A 24,181-nucleotide genomic window follows, 5' to 3' on the forward strand; every position below is an offset into this window, starting at 1 on the left:
AGTAGATAATCATACTGTTAGATAGCATCAAACAACATGGTTAAATAATTACTCGCATCCACAAGGCCATCTTACCAAGTGTTTCACATTAATCGTCGAAGTATCGGAGTGCGACGTGAAAAACGGTCTGTGTGGATGCATCTTGTTCTCTGGAAAAACGCATATATTATATCCATCGCTATAAATGACAAGATAATAGGTATGGTCAAGTGAACAAAATTTTTCACGGTTTAACTTTAGAAACCAAACAAATCAGCCCCACCTCTTAGATACTAATGAACGACCCGTTTCAAATCCGACGTCAATGAGTTTGCATTGGTGCTATAGCACCATAGAGTGAGGGGGGGAGGGGGGGGGGGGGGGTGGGAAGAAAGGAGATAGCTTATACCCTTTTTAGGGTTTCGTACCTCAAAAGGAAAAGCGGAACCCTTATAGGACTCATTTTGTTGTTGTCACTTTGTTGTCTGTCTGTCTGTCTGTCTGTCAAGAAACCTACAGGGTACTTCCCGTTGACCTAGAATCATGAAATTTGGTAGATCTTATAGCTGTTATAAAAAATTAAAGTGTGGTCATGAACTAATAATTAGTATTTTCAACTTTCGAAGTGAGTGACTATATCAAGTGGGGTATCGTATGAAAGGTCTTCACTTGTACATTCTAAAACAGATTTTTATTGATTTTTATGCATAATAGTTTTTGAATTATCGTGCAAAATGTCGAAAAATACGACTGTAGTACGGAACCCTCATTGCGCGAGCCTGACTCGCACTGGGCCGGTTTTTTTTTATGCCACCGCACCCATCCGCACCGTCGCGGTTAAGACGGCGGGATCTCAACCGCGACGCGTGCGCGAACTGACTCCTTAAAAAAGGACCCCGGATGGGTTCGAAACTAGTCGGGCTAACGTCGACATGAGTATAGTCGGATGTAAGATACGAATAGTAACCTTTATTACAAACTTTTGACCTTGAAATCATTAATAGTGCTAAAACATCCTGCGTAACATTATAACTCAATAACCTCGTAGTTACAATAAATACGTGTTGTTGATGCCTCAAACCACAGCTTCCTCTGAGATTTTGTTTATCAACGTCTATAAACATTAATGTGTAATTAAATTGAAATAGCTATTAGTGTCAAAATTTTCTGAACTGGCAGGATTTGCACCTCCCCCGGGAATCTCGCCCCCGCCCCCGAGTGCCTTGACCATGGGTTTACTGACGCGACTTCAGAAATTTGATACCCAAATTTCTGTTTAGAGATAAGCATTTCCAATGTAACTTAATTTATTATTACTTTGTAACTACAATTTTGGTACTTACATGAAAAATAAAAATAAATAAATAAATACTACCGATCAGCTGTTGCTTTATTTAGACGCTAATTACTGTGGTCAAATAGGTTTTTTTTTATATTGGGAAAAGCCCAGAAAGCACTTATACCCAACTTATACTTCTTGTAGTTCTCGCAGTATAGTGTGATAAATAAAATTATAATGCCCAGACATTATGTTAGCGATGTCATAGCCGAGTGGTTAGGGCGTCCGCCTCCTATTTTGGAGGTCGGGGGTTCGATCCCGGGCACGCACATCTCACTTTTCGGAGTTATGTGCGTTTTAAACATCTAATTAGACATCTCATCTAAATATAGAGCCTCAATAGTCAATAGCTCAACTGTTAAAATTTGGAATCCCGAAAGGTCGGCGGCGGTTCAATGATCAATCCCCACCCGCTGCACCTCATCTAAATTTAGAGCCTATAGCTCAACGGGTAAGGAGTGAATTCCGAAAGGTCGGTGGTTTAAACCCGTTGCACCATTGTTATACCCACTCCTAGCACAAGCTTTACGCTTAATTGGAAGGAAAGGGGAATATTAGTCATAAATTCTTTAAAAAAAATATCATTTGCTTTAACTGTGAAAGAAAATATCGTAAGGAAACCTGCATGGCTGAGAGTTCCCCTAAATGTTCTCAAAGGTGTGTGAAGTCTGCCGATATACACTTAGCCAGCGTGGCGGACTACGGCCTAAGCCCTTCTCATTCCGAGAGTAGTAGTAGGCCAGCGTAGGTTTATTAGGATAAACCTATCGCTGGCCGCCGAGTTTCTAGCTGGTTCTTCTCGGTAGGAACGGCATTCCGAACCAGTGGTAAATTAAAACTACCTGACTATTCATAAGCACTTTTAAAAAGTTTACATGAATAAAAAAACATTCTATTCTATTCTATTCTATTCTATAAAGACGTGTTAAAAACCACGCGTTTACTTGAAAACGTGTAATATTATAAAGTCATGTGTCCAGCGCGTGGACAGGGCACCCAGAGCAAGGGCGAAGTCCCTGGCAACCTGCCTGCTCTGGCGTGTAGATGACCTATGGCGGAATAATCGCAATCTCACTACGAAACACATATCTTCTCTATATATAAAAATGAATCGCTAAATGTGTTGCTGATCGCAAATCTCGAGAACAGCTGAACCGATTTCGCTAATTCTTTTTTTATAATATTCCTTGAAGTACGAGGATGGTTCTTACGGAGATAAAATTTAAAAATTGGCTGGAAAAAGAATCGACTGTTAGGCGGTACGAAGTTCGCCGGAGCAGCTAGTATTATATAGTACGCGACAGGTCGAGATGGCGTTCGTTGTATGAGGCAGGGGGACGCCCCGCATACCCGCACGTCAGCTACGCTATGCCGCACCGGGTTAGCGCGGGGTTGTGCGTATGTGGGGGGCGTTCCCTCCTCGATTGCCATTTCGACCTGTCGCGGACCGTAGTTACTAGCGGCCTCCCCGGCTTCGCCCTGGTAACTTATTACAATATTCCTAGGGAACTCTATTTTTTTAACCGACTTCAAAAAAAGGAGGAGGTTCTCAAATCGTCAGAATTTTTTTTTTTTTTTTTTTTATGTATGACCCCGATTACTCAAAAACGCCTGGACCGATTTTGAAAATTCTTTTTTTGTTTGAAAGGGTATACTTCAAAGTTGGTCCCATTTCAATTTGGTGAAGATCTGATGAACATCTTCGAAGATAGATACTGGAACTCCTCAACGGATAAGAGTAAATTGCTCGCGATCAGTGTAATAGCTTAGTAAACAGTAGATTTTTAACCAGTCATAGCATAATTCCATGGGGCCACTAAAAATTGTGAAATAAAAATTTTTTACAAAAAAAATAAAAACCGACTTCGTTACATAAACACTAAAAATTGAAAAATAATTTAATTTATTACCGAATATATTATGTATACAAGAGTTAATATAGTTCCATAATAATATTTTTTGGGGTCGGTGCCAATGAGGTGCCATTGTGGAGTCCCATAAAAATATGAAGTCTAGACGATTCGCGCAGCTAAAGCTAATTGGCACCGGCACCAAAAAGTATTATTATGGAACTATATTAACTCTTGTATACATAATATATTCGGTAATAAATTAAATTATTTTTCAATTTTTAGTGTTTATGTAACGAAGTCGGTTTTTATTTTTTTTGTAAAAAAAATTTGAAAATAAAATATAGCCTATGTCACTCAGAAATAACGTAGCTTTCTACTGGTGAAAGAATTTTCAAAATTGCAGGTTCAGTAGTTTTTTTTTAATAGATATAGCGAGCAAACGAGCAGGCGGGTCACCTGTTGTTAAGTGATCCAGAAGAGAAGAAGAGTTACAGAGATTACTTCCTACAAAAGACTTACTTTACCTCTTTATAATATTTATACTAACTTATTTAGAATATTAAAAAATTGGTCAAGTGCGAATTAGACTCGCACACGAACGGTTCCGTACCAAAAAAAAACCTTTGATAATTATTTTTTAATTTTCATGGCAACCATTTTGAATTTTTTATTAAAAGTTGTTAGATAGGTATAGCGACCATTACACATAACTACAGTACAATACACATTCTGTGAAAACTTCAACTACCTATTACAGTTCACGAGATACAGACGGACGGACAGGCGGCCGGACGGTCAGCGGAGGCTTAGTAATAGGGTCCGTTGGCACCCTTCGTGTACGGAACCCTGAAAAATGTTATCTCGCATCATATTCAGAACGACGCGTTTCATGTTACTAGGTATCAGGTTATATTATGTATAGCGACCAGATACTAAGTCTGAACCTACTCGTGTATATAGTTTTATCATCAAATTACTGATTGAAGCCATATGCGGGCACATTTAGATTGATTCCAACACGAACTCACTGGCTGTTCGAGGTTACACGCAAATGATATCGCATTTTCCAAGCGAAACTTATATTAGACCCGCGATTTCATCCGCTTAAGGTGACGCAGTACGCTCGACCTAACCTGTAGGGCGATTGTCTAAAACCTGCATCAATCATTATTACAATCTCAATTGTTCTGATTGGCTGAATTTGTGCGATTCTTGTTGCAACAATGCATTGTGGCCAATAGTGAGCGAGCATTAACCAATCAGAGATGATTGCGATCGTGACAGTGTAGCTGTCAAACAACCGCGGTAGGGCCACTGTTTGCTTTTCACTTGACATTGTATGAGAAAGGTGAGAGGCACGATGATTTTCACTGAAATCAAGGGTTTAGGAAAAGTATTTTTGAGAAAAAAATACTAAATGTATGTTTGCAAAATAAAGACATTTCAACTAAGTAATGAATAAATAAACTATGTCTAATGTTAAATTGTTTTAGAATTTTCATACCGCCAATCTTATTTATTTACGCCCAAAGTTGTCATAAATTTAGTGTTAAAATAGGAATCTTTTGAGGCTCTTAACTTTAAAATCAATATTTTTTTAATGTTTAATATATCAATAAACCTAGACAATGGCAAGACAAACCGATATTATACTTAGTTTTGAGCATAAATATCAAATAATGTAGTAATTACCCTCCTACGTTTGAATGAAGAAAGCCACCGAACTGAGCCCACTTAAGGTTCGGTTGCTAATAATCTGGCTGGAACTCTTTGATTTTCTGCGATAAAAAGTAGCCTTTGTCCTTCCCCGGGATGCAAGCTATCTCTGTACCAAATTTCGTTAAAATCGGTTATGTTGATGGGTCGTGAAAAGCTAGCAGACAGACAGACAGACAGACCACTGAACGGATCGGGCTGAAATTTATGTTTTATGAAATGTAGATTGTAGATAGCTATTACGGCGTAGGCATCCGCTAACAAAGGATTTTTGAAAATTCAAAACCTAAGGGGGTGAAATAGGGGTTTGAAATGTGTGTAGTCCACGCGGACGAAGTCGCGAGCATAAGCTAGTATAGAATAGGTACAAACAATGACCTGAATCATACCTTTGTTTACGTTCATTTGCCCCGAATTGATTCTAACATAAATATTATGACTAACGAAATTTTTCCCCATTCAGCACGCAAGCCCCTTGCGGCTGTTCCTTTCTCGCTCCTGCTTTTATATGGGTGTGAAAGAGAAAACTAGAGTCGATTTTTTAGGTCGCATCATTAGGGGAAAATTTTACCTACTACAAACACATTGACTTTATTTTAAACTAGCTTATGCTCGGGACTTCGTCCGCGTGGACAACACAAATTTCAAACCCCTATTTCACTCTCTTAGGAGTTGAATTTTCAAAAATCCTTTCTTAGCGGACGCCTACGTCATAATAGCTATCTGCATGCCAAATTTCAGCCCGATCCGTCCAGTAGTTTAAGCTGTGCGTTGATAGATCAGTCAGTCAGTCAGTCAGTCAGTCAGTCACCTTTTCCTTTTATATATTTAGACTAGCTTATGCTCGCGACTTCGTGCGCGTGGAGTACACAAATTTCAAACTTCTATTTCACCCTGTTAGGGGTTGAATTTTTAAAAATCCTTTCTTGGCGGATGCCTACGTCATAATAGTAATTTTTGGGAATTCCACCCCTTCACCTATTTACAAAAATTCCACTCGACTGAATTCGGTAAAAGGAAAAGGACTGACTGACTGATCTATCAACGCACAGCTCAAACTACTTACTGGACGGATCGGGCTGAAATTTGGCATGCAGATAGCTATTAATGTCATAGAGGTCTATTTAGGAAGGATTTCCGAAAATTTAACCCCTAAGGGAGTAAAATAGGGTTTTGTAGTACACGTGGACGAGGTTGCGGGCATAAGCTAGTAATAAGTACCCATATCAATATACCTATATCACAAATGCGATATTGTGATTTTTTGCACGGATATCGTTAAAGACCTGGAGAGCGACATAGGCTACTTTTTATCCCGGAAAATCAAAGAGTTCCCACGAGATTTTTAAAAATCGAATTCCACGCGGACGAAGTCGCGGGCATCATCTAGTAATAAATAAAATCGACTTGATCGCTGCAACTGAGAATTGTATACGTGGGGCAGCGTTGCCAGTTTTGTTTTTGGCCAAGTCGGGATTTTGGAACTTTTGAGTGAAAAAAGCGGGATTCTTTCGTTGAAAGTGGGACATGTTAAAAAACGCATATACCGAATCAGAAGTTTTTTTATTTGAATTCAAATGACGTTTACGTGACAATTCACAATAGATAAGAAAAATAGGCCATAGAAAATGTATTTTGAGAAAAATATGATAATTTAAATCATATTTACCCTATCGTTCAATAGTCGAGTCTTGTCTTGTCTTGATGTTTAAAGACAGCACGCTGCACGCACGCGTTCGAGTTATCCCCGAAAAGCGGGACTGAGCCTATCCCGCGCGGGACATTTAATTTTTTATTTAAAAATCGGGACGTGCCGCCAAACTCGGGACGTCTGGCAACGCTGGTGTGGGGAGTTGAGCTTTCAGTCACGGCTTCCGAAAAGCAATTAAATCGCCAATCGCTGATGCTAAAAGCATTGTGTCTGCTATGGCCCTAAGTAATTACTCGTTCATAAATGTTTTCCTAAATAGGTTTATTGTAGTCACCTCTTTACCTTGAATCATTAAAGGTATTCTTACAAAAGGTCTTGAGAGTTCCAAGCCAAGAACAACATAAGTTCAACGACCTTCACACAAATAAAATATGTATGTATTTACGTAACATGCCATAGCTAATTAATGTTTGAAAAATATTCTTGTTCACACAAAAACTGTTTGACGCAAACTCTGTTCACTAAGGTTAAAAAAATGGCGTGACGGGTGGGAGACTCCATAGTCATAATATCTTCTGTGTCTAAATATATAAAATGAAAAGGTGACTGACTGACTGACTGATCTATCAACGCACAGCTCAAACTACTGGACGGGTCGGGCTGTTTGACATGCAGATAGCTATTATCACGTAGGCATCCGCTAAGAAAGGATTTTTGAAAATTCAACCCCTAAGGGGGTTTGAAATTTGTGTAGTCTACGCAGACGAAGTCGCGAGCATAAGCTAGTACTATATAAAATTTAAAATCCTGACTGACTGACTTATAAACCGCTGGTCCTAGAGACATGAAATTTGGACAGTGTGTTCTTTGTAAAGAGTAAGTACCCCTAAGTGGGTTAAATGGGGGTTTGGAATTTATGTAGTCCACGCGGACGAAGTCGCGAGTATAAGCTAGTCTAATTATAAAATGATAACTTGACTATCTATCAGTACCCTTATTATAAATGCGAAAGTGTGTTTGTTTGTTGGTTTGTCCTTCAATCACGTGGCAACGGTGCAACGGATTGACGTGATTTTTTTGCATGGGTATAGATAAAGACCTGGAGTGACATAGGCTACTTTTTATCACGGAAGATCAAAGAGATCCCACGGGATTTTTAAAAACCTAATTCAACGCGGACGCGCTAATCGCGACTAATATTATAAAGGCGAATGTTTGTATGTGTGTGTGTGTGTGTATGGTTGTTACTCCTTCACGCAAAAACTACTGGACGGATTTGGCTGAAATTTGGAATGAAGATAAATTATACCCTGGATTAACACATAGGCTACTTTTTATCACGGAAAATCAAAGAGCTCTCACGGGATTTAAAAAAACGTAAATCCACGCGGACGAAGTCGCGGGCTTCAGCTAGTAGTTCATAAATTACATCGGACCTTTGAACTTAAATACCATATTAACTTTCTCTGTTTTAAAACATATGTATATAATATGTACTACTTTAACAGAGTAAATATAACATTGATCTTTGCACCCCGGAAAATAATTTGTAACTCTACAATAACATCTCATCTCGGGCTAAATATTATCCCGTCAAAATTTCTGAGAAATTCCGTTGGCCACTTGCCAGCATCCGTGCACAATTTATACTTGTAGCTAACGTTGTAATATATCTATCATTTTGAGTAAAAATTATTACTAAAATGGAAAAAAATTGAAAGTCACCATCTTGTTAGGGTTCCGTACCTCAAAAGTAAAAAAGGAACCCTTATACGATCACTTTGTAGCCTGTCTGTCTGTCGTGTCTGTCAAAAAAACCTATACGGTACTTCCAGTTGACGTAGAATTATTTTGGCAAGTAGATAGGCCCTATAGCAGAAGTACATAATTTTTATTATAAGTATTAATTTCTCATTGGACACTGCTTAGGTATAAATACTACCTAACTATTTATCTAATTGTAACTGTTTGTCTCTATAAAATAAGTAAATTAAATTAAATTAAAATTAAATGGTTTGTTGTTGCGAGTAAAATTAGAATTTTTCATTTTCTAAAATATTTTGTAGATTTTTTTAATATTTCTTATTTTTATTTTTAGATTCAAATGAAAATACAATAAACAAAAATACCAAACTTATTCAAGAACATAAAAATTAAATTAAAGTAAAGGAATAAATCCGAAAACCGAATTGTGGTGAGGTACATCACACAAAAAAATATTAAAATGTGATAATGAACGAATAAATAGTATTTTCAATTTTCAAAGTAAGATAACTATACCTATCATATGAAAGGGCTTTACCTGTATATTCTAAAACAGATTTTTATTAATTTTTATGCATAATAGTTTTTGATTTATCGTGCAAAATGTCGAAAAAAATACCCGAGTACGGAACCCTCGGTGCGTGAGTCTGATTCGCACTTAGCCGAGTTTTTTATTATTATTTGTTCTTATAACGGCAATGGAAATACACACTATGTGAAAATTACTTAATCTAAGTATACATATTACGGTTCATGAGATAAGTTCTACAGCCTGCTGACAGACAGACGGACAAACAGTGGAGGTTTAGTAATAAGGTCTTGTTGGAACCTTTCGGTACGGAACCCCAAAAAGGAACAAGTTCATTTTGCTTGTTTACTAGCTTATGCTCGCGACTTTGTCCGCGTGGACTACACAAATTTCAAACCCTATTTCACCCCCTTAGGGGTTCAATTTTCAAAAATACTTTCTTAGCGGATGCCTACGTCATAAAAGCTATCTGCATGCCAAATTTTAGCCCGATCTGTTCAGTAGTTTGAGCTGTGCGTCGATAGATCAGTCAGTCAGCCAGTCACCTTTTCCTTTTATGTATTTAGATAAGTAGGTAATCTGTAAACACCTCTATCTCCACCAACATCCAACATCGAACGAGTAAAATGAAGCTAAGTAGGTACATACCTACCACATGCTTTAACAGTGAAGGAAAACATCGTGAGGAAACCTGCATGCCTGAGAGTTCTCCATAATGTTCTTAAAGGTGTGTGAAGTCTACCAATCCGCATGGTCAGCGTGGTAGACTATGGCTTACTAAACCCTTCTCACTCTGAGAGGAGATCCGTGCCCTGCAGTGAGCAGGTGATTAGGTTGATCATGATGATGATGATTCAAATGAGCGCCGAACTACTTTTGTATGGAGTGCACTACCAATAAACCCCTCTTAAGAAATAGAATCGCCTTATACCTTTTAAGGCTTTCGCCCTCATTCTGATTAATTATCATAATAATTATTTAACGATGATTATTTATGAGTATTTTAACAATTATGATAATTATATCAAATTATGCATGGGTACCCTACGTAGCGTGTTGATGAACAATTATGTTAATTTTAACTATCATCGAAATACTGTCACCAGACATTAACTTACCGGTTACTTACGTGAGTTAACTTATATACTACCTCACCTATGTATAGTAAGCGACAAGTAGAAATGACAATAGGGGAGGCAGTGGCGGATTTGCAGTCTTGGCCGCCCTAGGCCCCAGGATTTCGTAAGTACCAGCCGCCCCTTTCACACTTAGCCATGAGTTGACGGGGGGGGGGGGGGGGGGGGGGGGGGGGGGGGGGGGGGTAAAAATTTACCTTTTGATTTGTCTGTAAAATACAATCCAAATAAATAGGAGCGCGAGCGCAGCAGGCGCTATTTTTTTTGATACTAAAAAAAGTGCTTTATGTCATGATTGGCCGCCTCTAATATCTACTGGGCCTTAGGGCAAATCCGCCACTGCGGGGAGGGAATGCCCCGTACACCCGCACAGCCCGCGATAAACAGTGCGGGCGAGTGCGGGTAACGTTCGGGCGTGCGAAGCGTCCCTCCGCCTCATTCCCCGATTGTCATCTCAACCTGCCGTGGACTATACTCGTATTAAAAATAGCTTATGCTCACGACTTCGTCCGCGTGGACTACATAAATTCCTAACCCCCATTTAGCCCACTTAGGGGTGGAATTCCGAAAAATTATTTCTTAGTAACCTACTGTTTACAAAGAACATACCCTCCAAATTTCATGTGTGTAGGACCAGCGTCAGGCTGTGTTAATCCATACTAATATTATAAATGCAAAAGTGTGTCTATCTGTCTGTCTGTCTGCCTGTCTGCTAGCTTTTCACGGCCGAACAGGTTAACCGATTTTGATGAAAGGTACAGAGTTAGCTTACATCCCGGGGAAGGACATAGGATTTTAATCACGGAAAATTATTAAAGAGTTCCCATGGGATTTTTAATACTTAAACCTAAATCCACGCAGACGAAGTCGCGGGTATCATCTAGTAATATATGTTATTCTTCCATATTATAATAACATGAAGTAAAAAGACAACTATAGAAATAAAATATAAAATAAATATAAAATATTATATATATTTAGGTACGGAAGTAAAATTCAATTAAAAACACACAATTTATTAACACAAAACCAAATACTTTTACAATTATCAAACTTTTAATGATTGGAACAAAATTTAACACGTAAGACACAAAAAGTAAAAGTCGGAAATAAAGAAAAACATAATTCAAACCAGACCACGTTGATTACAGCACAAAAATCAGCAGCGAAATGAGCCTCATACTTGGGCGCACCTCGCTTTTATAGGCGACTACCGCCTACAATCTAAGACGGCCTCTCCTGACTATGCGGCGTCCTCGTCCGCCGTCATAGCCAGAAAAGGTCGTGAGATCTTCTCTGCGGAGACTTGCAGCTGGCGCCGCAACGCTGTCGGCGTGCGGTGCGCGAGGGGAGACCGGTGAGGAGCTCGCCGAATGGAGCGATGCCTCTGCCTCTACCGCGTAAGGTGCCGGGGCAAACTCAGGTGCGGAAGGGGGACCAGCACCTGGGCATACTACTTCATAGTCATCACCTGAAATTAGTTTCGATATAGCACAACTCCATAGCTACAAATGTTAACACAATGGGTAAGCAATTCGAAATGCGACTTAGCATTAGCTAGACATGTAGATAAATCATTTTGTTTTATGGGGTGTCCCTATCACCCAGAGGAGGTGACACCTATCAACCTATGAGACGTCTCAAACCTAGCGCGCGCTTCTTCTCGTCATCTTCAGACCGCCAGACTCGGGGAACGGTCTCAGACCGCCAGACTCGGGCAACGGTCTATGGAGCAGGAACTTGAGATGACCTTCATCAGACCACCAGACTCGGGCAACGGTCTCAGACCACCAGACTCGGGCAACGGTCTATGGAGCAGGAACTTGAGATGAACTTCATCAGACCACCAGACTCGGGCAACGGTCTCAGACCACCAGACTCGGGCAACGGTCTATGGAGCAGGAACTTGAGATGACCATCATCAGACCACCGGGCTCGGGCAACAGTCTATGAAAGTGCATCTCAACCAGCCACCGTTGAACTTCCCTTGAGGAGTAAAGCATTACCGTGATTTGTTTAGTCATAGCACAAAAATAGATGTCGTGGATCAGTCCGTCAGTAGATAAGTACGTAAGGGAGCAAGCAAGGCCTTTTTAGTAAGGAGGGTGAGAGTTTTGGGGCTATGATTAACAAAATCACGACTTTCATCTTCACCACCACAAAGTAGTCAACAAGCTGAACTCACATTCGAAGAAAGTACCACACGCATCCGGGCACCACTCTCCTTGCCAGGGCACCATGCCCTCCGCCGCCACCTGAGCGGTCTTGCCATACGACCCACTCAGCAGCTCCAGCTCGTAGCAGCCGATTCAGGACCTTGTGTGGACCTCACATGCCAGAGTCAAACTTCCCCGTTGACTGGGAATACTTGATCACCAACACCATGCCTCCAGCCTTCAACACGCGAGGCGGACGACGATTCTGGTTAGCATAGGCATCCTGCCGGGACTGATTTTACCTCAGCAGCTTACTTGCCCTGGAGCGTCACATTTCACGCCATGCCGGTCGATCAAGCCGTGCAGTTTCTGCAACCACATTGTTGTGTGCTGGTGAGGAACTCTGGAGACCTGCTTGTTTGATATACAAACCAGGCAGTGAACCACATGCTTGACTACGAACTCACGTAGCCCAAGAAACTAGAGGTACTTCAGGGTCAGGTCCAGAGTCTTTTCGACAAAGACTTGCAGCAGACTAAGACGGTATCACGAAAACCACGTTTCCGCTCCTACTGGTGAGTAGCGGTAATAGAGCGTAACACTTTAGTACACATACCGATGAGAGTCTAGCTGTCCCACTTACAGATACTCGACGAGCGTGTCCTTATCTGCGACCTGCACCATCTAAACCCAGTTGATCGGCTTGGTGATGCCGTTGACTTAAAGGGTTGCAGCTAAGATAGTCGCCATAACACATCATCGTGCGCTTTTAGTACTCAAAAGTGAAGATGAAGTCATGGAAATAAATCCACTTACGGGTAACGCGCAGAAGCAGCAGCGCTCGGTGGCTGTGAAAGCGTTGTAGTTGGTCACACCCTTAAACTGAAGACAAACCAAATGGTGGCGGAAGTCGCTTCCAGCACGTAGGAGTACTACCTACTCACTGCAAAACCTTGCTAAAACAGGCGACCACACGCTTCTTGCCGTCGTTGTGGATCCACCTCAGCGCCGGGCCATAGCCGATGCTGCTGAAGTCAGTGTGCACCTCTGTTTGGCAAATCTGTCAAGATACCTTGCTACCTTGGACTCAGTGGTGAGTCGCCGAGTGATGTTCTGAGGTACCTTTTCCTGCTCTGGCCTCAATCAAAAGGAACCTCTTTTTCCGACAGACGTGCAAGGCAGGCTGTCTGGATAGCATACTCCTCAACGTAGCGCCTAAAGTACCCAGCTAGATCTTAGATTGCCAGATTTGTTTAATGTACTCAAGGGGTAAGGACTTTAGGTAATGGCCTTGTCTTTAAGACTCGGCCCCGCCTGACCCTAACAAATGAATCTAATCAAAATGGCAAAATCGGAAACAATCGGTAACGGGAATTATCAGATTTTCTAAAAGAGTTGAATCTACCCACGTTACATAATTTACGAACGCACTACAGTGCGTCACTGACTCGCATATTATACGAAACACCCTTAAGTCCAAGACGGTATGCGTAGGTAACGTGATTTACTACAACACATTACACATACCTATCGAAATCATGGACACTAACTTTAAAAAGAACATGCTCACCAATCAGCTCGTACAAGGGCAGCGCTTATGCAAGCCCCACGGCACGCGCGGTATCATGCCAAAATACCAGTGAGCCGCCATGCTCGCAAGAGGCACCATAGCCCGCAGCGGCGCACGCAGCGCAGTATCACCAGCGCGCCGTCACGCTCGTGCAGTGCGCAGAGAGGCGCGGCAGCTGCGCGACACGGTGCAGCAACGCCAGCGCACCGTCACGCTCGTGCAGAGCGCAGAAATGCGCAGCAACGGCGCGGCACGGCGCAGCAACGCCAGCGCACCGTCACGCTCGTGCAGAGCGCAGAAAGGCATGGCAGCGGCGCGGCTAGGCGCAGCAACGCCAGCGTAGCGTCACGCTCGTGCAGAGCGTAGAAAGGTGCGGCAGCGGCGCAGCACGACGCAGCAACGCCAGCGCGCCGTCTCGCTCGCCAAGAGCGCAGAAATGCGCGGCAACGGCGCGGCACGGCGCAGCAACGCCAGCGCACCGTCACGCTCGTGCAGAGCGCAGAAAGGCGCGGCAGCGGCGCAGCACGGCGCAGCAACGCCAGCGCGCCGTCTTGCTCGCCAAGAGCGCAGAAATGCGCAGCAACGGCGCGGCACGGCGCAGCAACGCCAGCGCACCGTCACGCTCGTGCAGAGCGCAGAAAGGCGCGGCAGCGGCGCAGCACGGCGCAGCAACGCCAGCGCGCCGTCTTGCTCGCCAAGAGCGCAGAAATGCGCAGCAACGGCGCGGCACGGCGCAGCAACGCCAGCGCACCGTCACGCTCGTGCAGAGCGCAGAAAGGCGCGGCAGCGGCGCAGCACGGCGCAGCAACGCCAGCGCGCCGTCTTGCTCGCCAAGAGCGCAGAAATGCGCAGCAACGGCGCGGCACGGCGCAGCAACGCCAGCGCACCGTCACGCTCGTGCAGAGTTCCAAAGCCCGCAGCCAAGCGTGCAGCATTGCGTCGGAACATTCGAGAAAAGAAAGATAAATGTGAGCACTATGTTCGAATCATGTTCGAATATAACTATTTCCCAGTTGGTTTAGTACATCTGTCCTTATTACGACAGGTCTACCTATTCATACAACGATCTAACACCACATGAAGATTGATTTCTAATCTTATGTCGGGAAGCTCAATTTTTTTTTCTCGTGGCAAAAATAATAAAATTGTTGAGCAAAAACTCATCTACCTACATTACGGTTACTCTTTTTACAAAAATAACACTGAACTGCATCAAAACCGAAGTTTAGGTACACTTTGTGATCCTAATTTTCACACAGAAAACAGCGTGATTGGAAAGTACTATGACTAAGACTACGCTTTCTAGTCTTAAACTGCAAATTTAAATTGCGGGTATCTTTGGTGAGATACTTCATGAAGTGACTAATGGACCGACATAAATGTTCTTAATCTCAATATCGACCTCTCGTGGACACAGCGGAATAAATTCCGTTTTAAAATTGATCTAAGACTGATCATAACAAAAACCTTTGTACAAGTTCCACTTTACGAAACTACCACACGGCTATGCCATCGGTTGAAGTTACGAACATGATCAACTTTTTTACACCATGCATCAACATCTTTAAAAATCGAGACCAAAAATAAAGACATGGTTGGATCTCACCTGGTTAATTCCACTACGTTCCAGTAATTGTACGACACCGACTTAGCACGCCTTTGTTCATTATTCAATTTACGTGGATTACTTTTATACTTAAATCGATTAGCAGATTTAGACGATGGCATTGTTAATTCACAAAAACACGTAGGGTAGACGTGAAAACTTTTAGACAAAAATTCAATTTGGACAAGAACACTTGAACTAGATTCGTTCACGTGGCCAATACGTGCTTAGCCATAAAGCCAAAGGTATAGGTACTTGATTCTAAAGATTTAATTGCAGTAACTTCATCTTGTTCGGAACAAGGTGCAGAAACGGGAGTGTTGCATTCTGTTTGAACGGTCACAGTGTTACCGAGACGATTAATATTACACTCGCTTTTAGTTACTACCGAGGTTAAACTATTTTCGACAAGTCTCGACACGTTTTTCTCGATCGCGGAGTATTGATTCATTATTGAGTGCAACGTTTGGATAAAAACACGACTAAGTGCGTGATCTCGCGACCTACATCTAGGCCCTGCTGTTTCACATCCACGTGGTCTGCTTCGAGAACTTCGATGTTGATCACGGCACATCACGGCTACGATCGCGGTTACGATACCCGCGATCCGACATCGTACAAGAACAACAACAAAAATTTAAAGGTTAGAATTTTGTTCCAATTTAAGCAAACTGATTGTCAGTGACTAGATTTTAACTATAGTGGGCTATTGAATAGGAATCCCAGTTCTGAATTTAGGTACGGAAGTAAAATTCAATTAAAAACACACAATTTATTAACACAAAACCAAATACTTTTACAATTATCAAACTTTTAATGATTGGAACAAAATTTAACACGTAAGACACAAAAAGTAAAAGTCGGAAATAAAGAAAAACATAATTCAAACCAGACCACGTTGATTACAGCACAAAAATCAGCAGCGAAATGAGCCTCATACTTGGGCGCACCTCGCTTTTATAGGCGACTACCGCCTACAATCTAAGAATATATATATATATATTTAAATCATAGATTGCTCTGTTTATCTCTGACGTGGTAATCAGAGTCTTGGTATTAAGTTTTAATTATTTTTAAATGAAATAAAATCTTAGATTTTATTTCATTTATATATTTAATATTTTGACTGACATATATATATATATATATATATATATATATCAGTCATAATAAGTCAGGGTACATAATCTAAAGAATTTTGATAAGAGTTTTTCAATCACAGCTATAACAGGGGTTTTAAATAAGTGATTCATGTGAGGGTTAATCTATACCTATCTTATAAATCTGTAAGATACAGCGAGCAAAAATGCAACGAGCTAATTTTCTCAACCATAATAATATTATTATCTCGACAAAATAGAAAACTAAATATTAGCATACTGTTACTTCATGTAGGTACTCGTGTATGTTATAAGATGCTTCTATTCCTACTGTAAGCTTTCTACAAACGAACGACACATTGGTGTTAACAGCAGTCGACATTTTGATTGAGCGTCCAACGATGCCCTGGACCAGCAGGGTTAGCATGGGCGGGGATATAATTTTCTCCCCGGGGAAAGGATAAAATCTTTATCCCCTCCGACAGCTTTATCCACTCTCCGAGCATGGGCTCACGGGTGGATATAATTATCCACAGTGAATAAAACGGGGGACTTTTCGATTTTTGGATCTTTTCCTTTACCTTTATTGGGTTAATGGCAATTGGTATTTGGGACCTATGTTGGGTTTATGTTGGGGTTCCCAACCATATTCCAAACATAACCCAAACACAACCCAAACATAACACAAACACAACCCAAACATAACCCAAACACAACCCAAACATAACCTAAACCCAACAGGTACCGCGAGACATGTTTTGATTTTTTAAGTTCTATGAGAATAAACTTAAACCCACGTCTAATGTCGAGGATAAAATTGTCCCCGAATTAGGGATAAACTTCTCCTCTCCCCTGTTGCCGTGCTTTGAGAGGTGGACAAGTAAATTTTATCCCTCGTCAGTGGATATAATTGGGGGATAAAATTTTTGTCTCCTGCCCATGCTAGGGGGGCAGGGTTGTAAAAAAGTTTTAGAAAAAACTTGCCTGTGGTTTGCACTGCTATTTATATAAAGAGGAAAGATATGTATGTTTGTAATCAATAAACTCTGAAACTAGCTCTAACCATCGTAGCCACTATATCATCTTACAAATCCAACATCTCACCATCAAATATTGTAATTTATTACCTTTTTTGAATAAATTATTTGACTTTGACTAGGTACTGAACCGATGTTAATAATTATTTCACCATTAGAAAGCTACGTTATTTAGAAGTAACATACGCTATAAATTACATATTATGTACCACGGACGAAGTCGTGGGCTAGCTAAAAGCTAGTGTGTTTATAAATGAACAAAAAAACGAAGTCGTGGGCTAGTAAAAGCTAGTGTGTTTATAAATGAATAAAAAAATCACATTTGAAAATGACGTCATATAGTCGCGATATTGATTTTTTAATTTACAGCCAGTGTCACGTGGGATTATGTAAGAATTCTAACGATACCCCATACATCTCAACTATTCTAACCTGCTAAGGCATTTAGAATATAATATGGTAGAATAAAGAAAGTCGCATGCAAGAGGGCAGTGGCCCTACCGCGGTTGTTTGACAGCTACAATGTCACGATCGCAATCATCTCTGATTGGTTAATGCTCGCTCACTATTGGCCACAATGCAATGTTGCAACAAGAATCGCACATTTTTTTTTTTTATTTTTTTTTTCATTTCAATTCAGCCAATTGAGATTGTAATAATGATTGATGCAAGTTTTAGACAATCGCCCCGCTGTTCGCTACTGCCCATGACAGCTCGAACTTCATCTCTCGCTGCACCGCAGTCCCGTCGTGACCACGACCCGTGCAATTGGGTTGAAATATCGACAAACAAAAACACCAAATTAATCGTGGTAGGTATGTACCTGTTATCTACATTAAAACATGGCGTTAAACCACGAAATAAGCTTAAAATAATAAAGTAGGTAGATACTTCTGCCATTATTGCTGCCGCTCGTGTGTAAGATCCCTTAGATATAAACACGAACGTGATGAACAAACAATGCAACATCGTGAGGCGCTAAATGATAAAGCCTTTATAAATTTGAATAATAAGTGAGAAAAATACCTAACCTAACAACCTACGGTTTTATGAATAATATAATAACTATTAAAGTAAACAATAATATTATGGCTTTGCCGACTCGTCATCATCATCACCATTCTATTTATTTAATTTGTTTGATAAGTCGGCAATAAATTGAAACAACATTCATAATAGTTTCAACAGGTTTTTTGAAATGAAAAATAAAATAGTCATGGCCATAGACCAGCTGGCCAAGTGTAGATTGGCAGACTTCACACACCTTTGAGAACATTATGGAGAACTCAAGTATCTATGCAGATTTTTCTCATGATGTTTTCAAATTATTTAATTACTTAAAAGTTAGAATTAGAGCACACACAACTCCGAAAAGCCCGGGATCGAACCCGACCTCCCGAATAGAAGACGTCTTAACCAGATCAAATCAGAGCCTCAATAGCTCAACGGGTAAAGGAGTGGACTGAAAACCGAAAGGTCGACGGTTCAAACCCCACCCGTTGCACTATTGTCGTACCTACTCCGAGCACAAGCTTGACGCTTAGTTGGAGGGGAAAGGGGAATATTAGTCATTTAACATGGCTAATATTCTTTCAAAAAAAAAAAAACACTGGGCTATCACGGCTTAAATTACACGAACAAAATACTTACAACTCAAAAATTTCTTGTCATCAGTCAGCAAAATAAACCACTTTTGCTGAAGTTTGCTGCAATAACTTCCAGCTCTTTATAAATAGGATACCTATTGTTCTGAATAAAACAGCATTTAGGTATTTCACTAGGCTCAAAAGGGCTAGAACCCAGAGCCGTAAAACCAGTTTAAAAAAAGGTATTTCACTCAATTAAAAAAACATTAGCACCTTGACGATCGAAAATCGATTTCCGATATAGGTACCTACCCACCTACCAAGATTTCGGTATTGCGTCGATTTCAAATTTTCACACTCGGAATTTTTTTACTACTTAAACATAACTAGTTTCTTTCCTTAATTTTTTTTCGATATTTTTATTTCAAACAGTTTACTCGAATAAATCGGTGTTCTATATCGATATTATTATTTCAGGCAACATTTTTCCCTTCGAAAATAGAACTCCTATTTTGAAATTGGAACACAATCAGATGTTTTCTGTTTACATTGGACGCCTGAATCTCATTTCCATTGGCTCTTTTAAATAAGCATATAACTTGTTCTGCGCAATATGTATAAACTGAACTCGGTGACAAAACGAGATAGGTTGTAAAGTAACTATAAAAATGCACAGAAATTGCAGCTGTCTTTTTTTAACTTGCAGTGATTAAACACAGTGCACTGTCCATGTTATGTTTGGCATTCGAATCGGATTCTATTTTGATTCCATTCCGCGAATTCGAAATTTAAATATTTTTGTTCTATAAAATTGAGTATAAGTCCATGTCCACACTATGTAGTATGTGGAAGTATAAAAGGTCCATTTCACACGCGAACAATATCAACAGGGCACCGATCCAAAATTCCGCGTTGGATATTTGTGAAACTGTTCTATACACGGCTGGCCTCTGTGACAACGAATACCATACTGAATTCAACATGTTGATTCTTAGCTGTAATGACGATATTTAGTACGTACTTACGTACTACGTCACTTGATCTTGGCGATCTATTCCAACAAGTTGATGAGTTTTTGATTAATTTTTATATGGTATCACTTCACTTATAATTTATGGACTTTGGATAGCCTAAGGTTGAGATTAAACGTAGGTAGGTACATACAATAGGTAGGTACGTACCTACATAAGAAAAAATTAAAGTTCAAAAGTTCAATGTTTTTAAATTAAAAAAAACAACGCTTTAGGTAGGTCTACTCAGAAAAAATTGTTGATGTAACTGTCGTTTTTGTTCATTTAATTCACTTCATACTAATAAATCATGAAAGAAAAACGTAATTCCGATATTTTAAAAAAACCATCCAAAAAAACCTCTAGGTATTTTGAAAAAGTTTCACAGTTTAAAAGTCACTTGTTTTTAAAACACATCCAAAGGATTTAAAAACTTTAAAACGTTCCAATGAAAAACAGGCGAAATAATTCGCGCGGTAAAACAAAACGCAATAGACAGTTTTTTTTTAGAAAACTTCACTTTATGCAATCTGCATCCGAAGCACATAAAAAACGATGTCCAACTGATTATAAGGTGGCAATAGGTGATCTAAATTTAAAATATACCCAAGGCCCGCGCTTTTAGTTCCGGCATTTAAGAATGTCAATCGTGCATTGTTTAGTTTAAATTAATTGATTTATACAGTCACCTTATTTGTATATTTTACCTTATTTGTATGAAGGAAAAAATACATATTTAAGTATAATAATTTATAATCAAGGCTCAGTTTGTCGGTCAAGGGTAGGCTGAATTCGGAAAGACCGTAGATTCGAACCATATAAGAAATATTGGTTGAACTATATGACACCACGCTTTGCAAATATAAATATAAATATAAATATAAATATAAGTAAATATAAATATAAACTTAAACATAATATGTAAAATTTAACTCCTCACGCGCCATTTTAACTTTTTGTGTCAAATTTCATATCAAAAATACGATTTTAGTCCTTATTTTTAAAGGTGAACATTGGACATGACAGTTGACCCATAGCACAGTTTAACGAAATAAGGCTGTGCCCATAGAGTTAAAACATTCACTGTTGATTTAAAAACAAAATTGCAAATCGGTCCAGAAACCTCGAAAAAATCGATGTACATACATAAAAAAAAAGAAACGGGCCGAATTCAGAACCACCTCCTTTTTGGAAGTCTGTTAAAAATAGCGCGTGAGGAGTGAATAGTGATTTTGTACAATTTTATAGCGAACACGGCCGGTGATTAATAACTAGTTTGACTAAGTCAAATCGGTCAAATGAGGTGTAAAAATAGCAAAACATTTACATAAGTTATCTTTGCGTGACAAAATAGATTAGGGGAAATAATAATGGATGGATCATGGCAGTAAAGTATTATTAAGCCGCGCCTCTTACCGCCGTACTCAGAGTCGCTTAATCGTTACTTAAGATTGAGTTAAACGAGACAGATCTTAAGTAACGATTAGCGACTCTGAGTACGGCGGTTAGAGTGGCCTATACACGGCCGCAGTTGGCCTGTTCGAGCAGTTGGCAACGGACTGTTCGAGCCAGTTGATCGTTAAATAATGTACACGGACTGCTCGAAGGGAAGGGAACGCCCCGCACAGTCCCCGCGCTAAACCTTTGTAGGCCAGCGGGGCCCCCCCCCCCCCCCCTTTCTAGTGTGTACTGAAGCCAGTGTTTCCATGTACACGGTAATTACCGTAGATGCACCGTAATTCAGCCCTAATCTACCGTAAGGTAATATGGCCATTACCTTGACCGTGTCACCGTAATACAAAATCACGTTAAAAATTCATAATATACTGCGTAATAGTAGTATTTCGTCCTTATTCAAGCAATTAGGAAGGAGTAAAATGTAAAACTAATGAGATTTAACAAAATATTAATATGAATAAATCCGTATATGAAAAAGATATTGCTATGCTAGGAGAGTCAGATTCAGAATAATATTAATAGCTGATTAAAAAGCTAATTCGTGACGTTTTTTCTTTTAAAAATGACACGGTAATTTACACGGTATTCTTTTAGCTAATCCACCGTAATTTAATCTAAAAACACCATAATTTTAACCCTTGAACACGGTAATTCTCAATTTACATATGGAAACACTGACTGGAGCCATTAGAACCACTTACCTCATTGGCAGTGCTGGCTCGAAACAAATAGCAGTGGAGTAGACCCTCCTTCTCATTGAAGAGTATGTAGAACAGCTCGTTCGGTCTTCCAGGCACTTGACTGGCCCTGTACAAACAAAGATCTTATGAGCGACTGAAGCAGGCATTATCATCATTATCATCAACTGGTAGACAGACGTCCACTGCTGAACATAGATCTCTTGTAGGGACTTCCATACCGGTCTTGCGCCGCCAGAATCCAGTCCTCCATCCCCCTAATGGGGGGTCATTTTTTTTTTTTTTTTTTATGCATGTACACCGATTTTTTCGAGGTTTCTGGACCGATTTGCAAAATTAACGAGCATAATAAAAGCAACTAGAAATCAAAGCAAGAAGGTCGCCCGACTTCAACATACATGTGTAGAAACAAAAGTTATTTTTTAATTTGCAATGGTTTTGGAAGTCAGTTTTTTATAATTATTTCAGTACCCATATTTTTATAAAGAACTATTAGCTGATGCACGCGACTTCGTTCGCGTGGAATTAGATTTTTTAAAACTCGAACTCTTCGATTTTCCGAGATAACTAAAAGCCTATGTCACTCTCCGGGTCTTTATCTATACCCATGCAAAAAATCACGTCAACCCGTTGCACTATTGCTACGTGATTGAAGGACAAGCCAACAAACCAACAAACCAAAAAACCAACAAACAAACACACTTTCCCAATTATAATATGGGTACTGATTATTTATTTTACCTCAATATATCCACAGCTCGATGCACTATTACGGGCTCAAAATTTCCATTGTAAGCTTTCAGGCACCCATCTTCTATGGCTACACTTAGCTGTGGACAAAAAAAATGTACATATTGAAAATACCCATAATTTGGCAAACTTTTCCTAGATATACGCTATGCTATTTTACATGTTAGGTACTTATATTAGAAACTAGATGATGCCCGCGACTTCATACGCGTGGATTTAGGTTTTTGAAAATCGCATAGGAACTCTTTGATTTTACGGGATAAAAAGCATTTGCCCTTCCCCGGGAACCAAGCTATCTCTGTACCAAATTTCGTCAAAATCGGTTGGACGGATGGGCCGTGAAAGACTAGTAGACAGACAAACAGACAGACAGAAAGACAGACAGACAGAAAGAAAGACAGACAGACACACTTTCGCATTTATAATATTAACACTTAGGTTTATGAAACAGTTAAATTATCAGTACCTATAATATCAATAGCTCAACCGGTATAATAAGAATAAGAATAAGAATAATTTATTTTGAATTTAGAATTTAGGCACAAGAAACAAGTTTCCTACCCTCTGCACTAGGAAAACCCTGTATTGCAGAAGGCAGTTACAAGTTTTTTTAAAACTAAGGACTTAATATATTATATCTAATATTATACTAAAATTATAGGTAAGAGAACGAGTTTCCTACCCTCTGCACTAGGAAAAAACCTGTGTTGCAGAAAGGCAGTTACAAGTTTCCTAAAAACTAACCTAATATTATACCTCACCTAATACTATACCTAATGTTATACTAAATTATAGATAAGAGTGAGTGTGTGTACGTGTGTTTTCTGTATGTGTGTGTGTATATATGTGTGTGAGCGTGTGTGTGTGTGTGTGTGTATGTGAGTGGGCGCGCGCGCAAACTATATTCTAATTTTTAAAATATTTTCTGTTTCTTCATAGCCTTTGGATGCCAGCCAGCTTTTAATTGCTTTGGTCAAATTGAATTTATTTATTTGGTATATTTTGATATCTTTGTTAGCCCTGCTAAATATATTATACGCCAATGATGAGCTAAATTCATATTGTGATCCAGCGAAACATGTATTTGCAGAGTGCGTAGGAAGTTTGATTACTCTTTTGCTATTGTCTATAGTGCTGGGATCGATTTCAGAGTGGAAGCGCAAAATTATTGAAAATAGGTATTGTTGCCGGACATTAAGTACATTACATCCTTTGTATAAGTCGTCAGTGGGATATCTAAATG

The 24,181-nt window shown here is 39.9% G+C and overlaps 1 protein-coding gene across 1 annotated transcript in view; it reads right to left on the reverse strand.

Annotated features, from left to right (window-relative positions):
* Nucleotides 1-24,181, reverse strand: part of plx (PTB_TBC1D1_like and TBC domain-containing protein plx) — a 60,553-nt gene that overhangs the window by 28,293 nt on the left and 8,079 nt on the right. The window contains exons 3-4 of the mRNA XM_069501028.1: nucleotides 22,930-23,018; nucleotides 22,192-22,297 (exon numbers count right to left, since the gene is read on the reverse strand). Coding sequence (XP_069357129.1) covers nucleotides 22,192-22,297; nucleotides 22,930-23,018 — 195 coding nt within the window. The remainder of the gene's footprint in view (nucleotides 1-22,191; nucleotides 22,298-22,929; nucleotides 23,019-24,181) is intronic.

The sequence above is a fragment of the Maniola hyperantus genome, chromosome 9 (assembly GCF_902806685.2).
Source record: "Maniola hyperantus chromosome 9, iAphHyp1.2, whole genome shotgun sequence".
Lineage (NCBI taxonomy): Eukaryota > Metazoa > Arthropoda > Insecta > Lepidoptera > Nymphalidae > Maniola > Maniola hyperantus.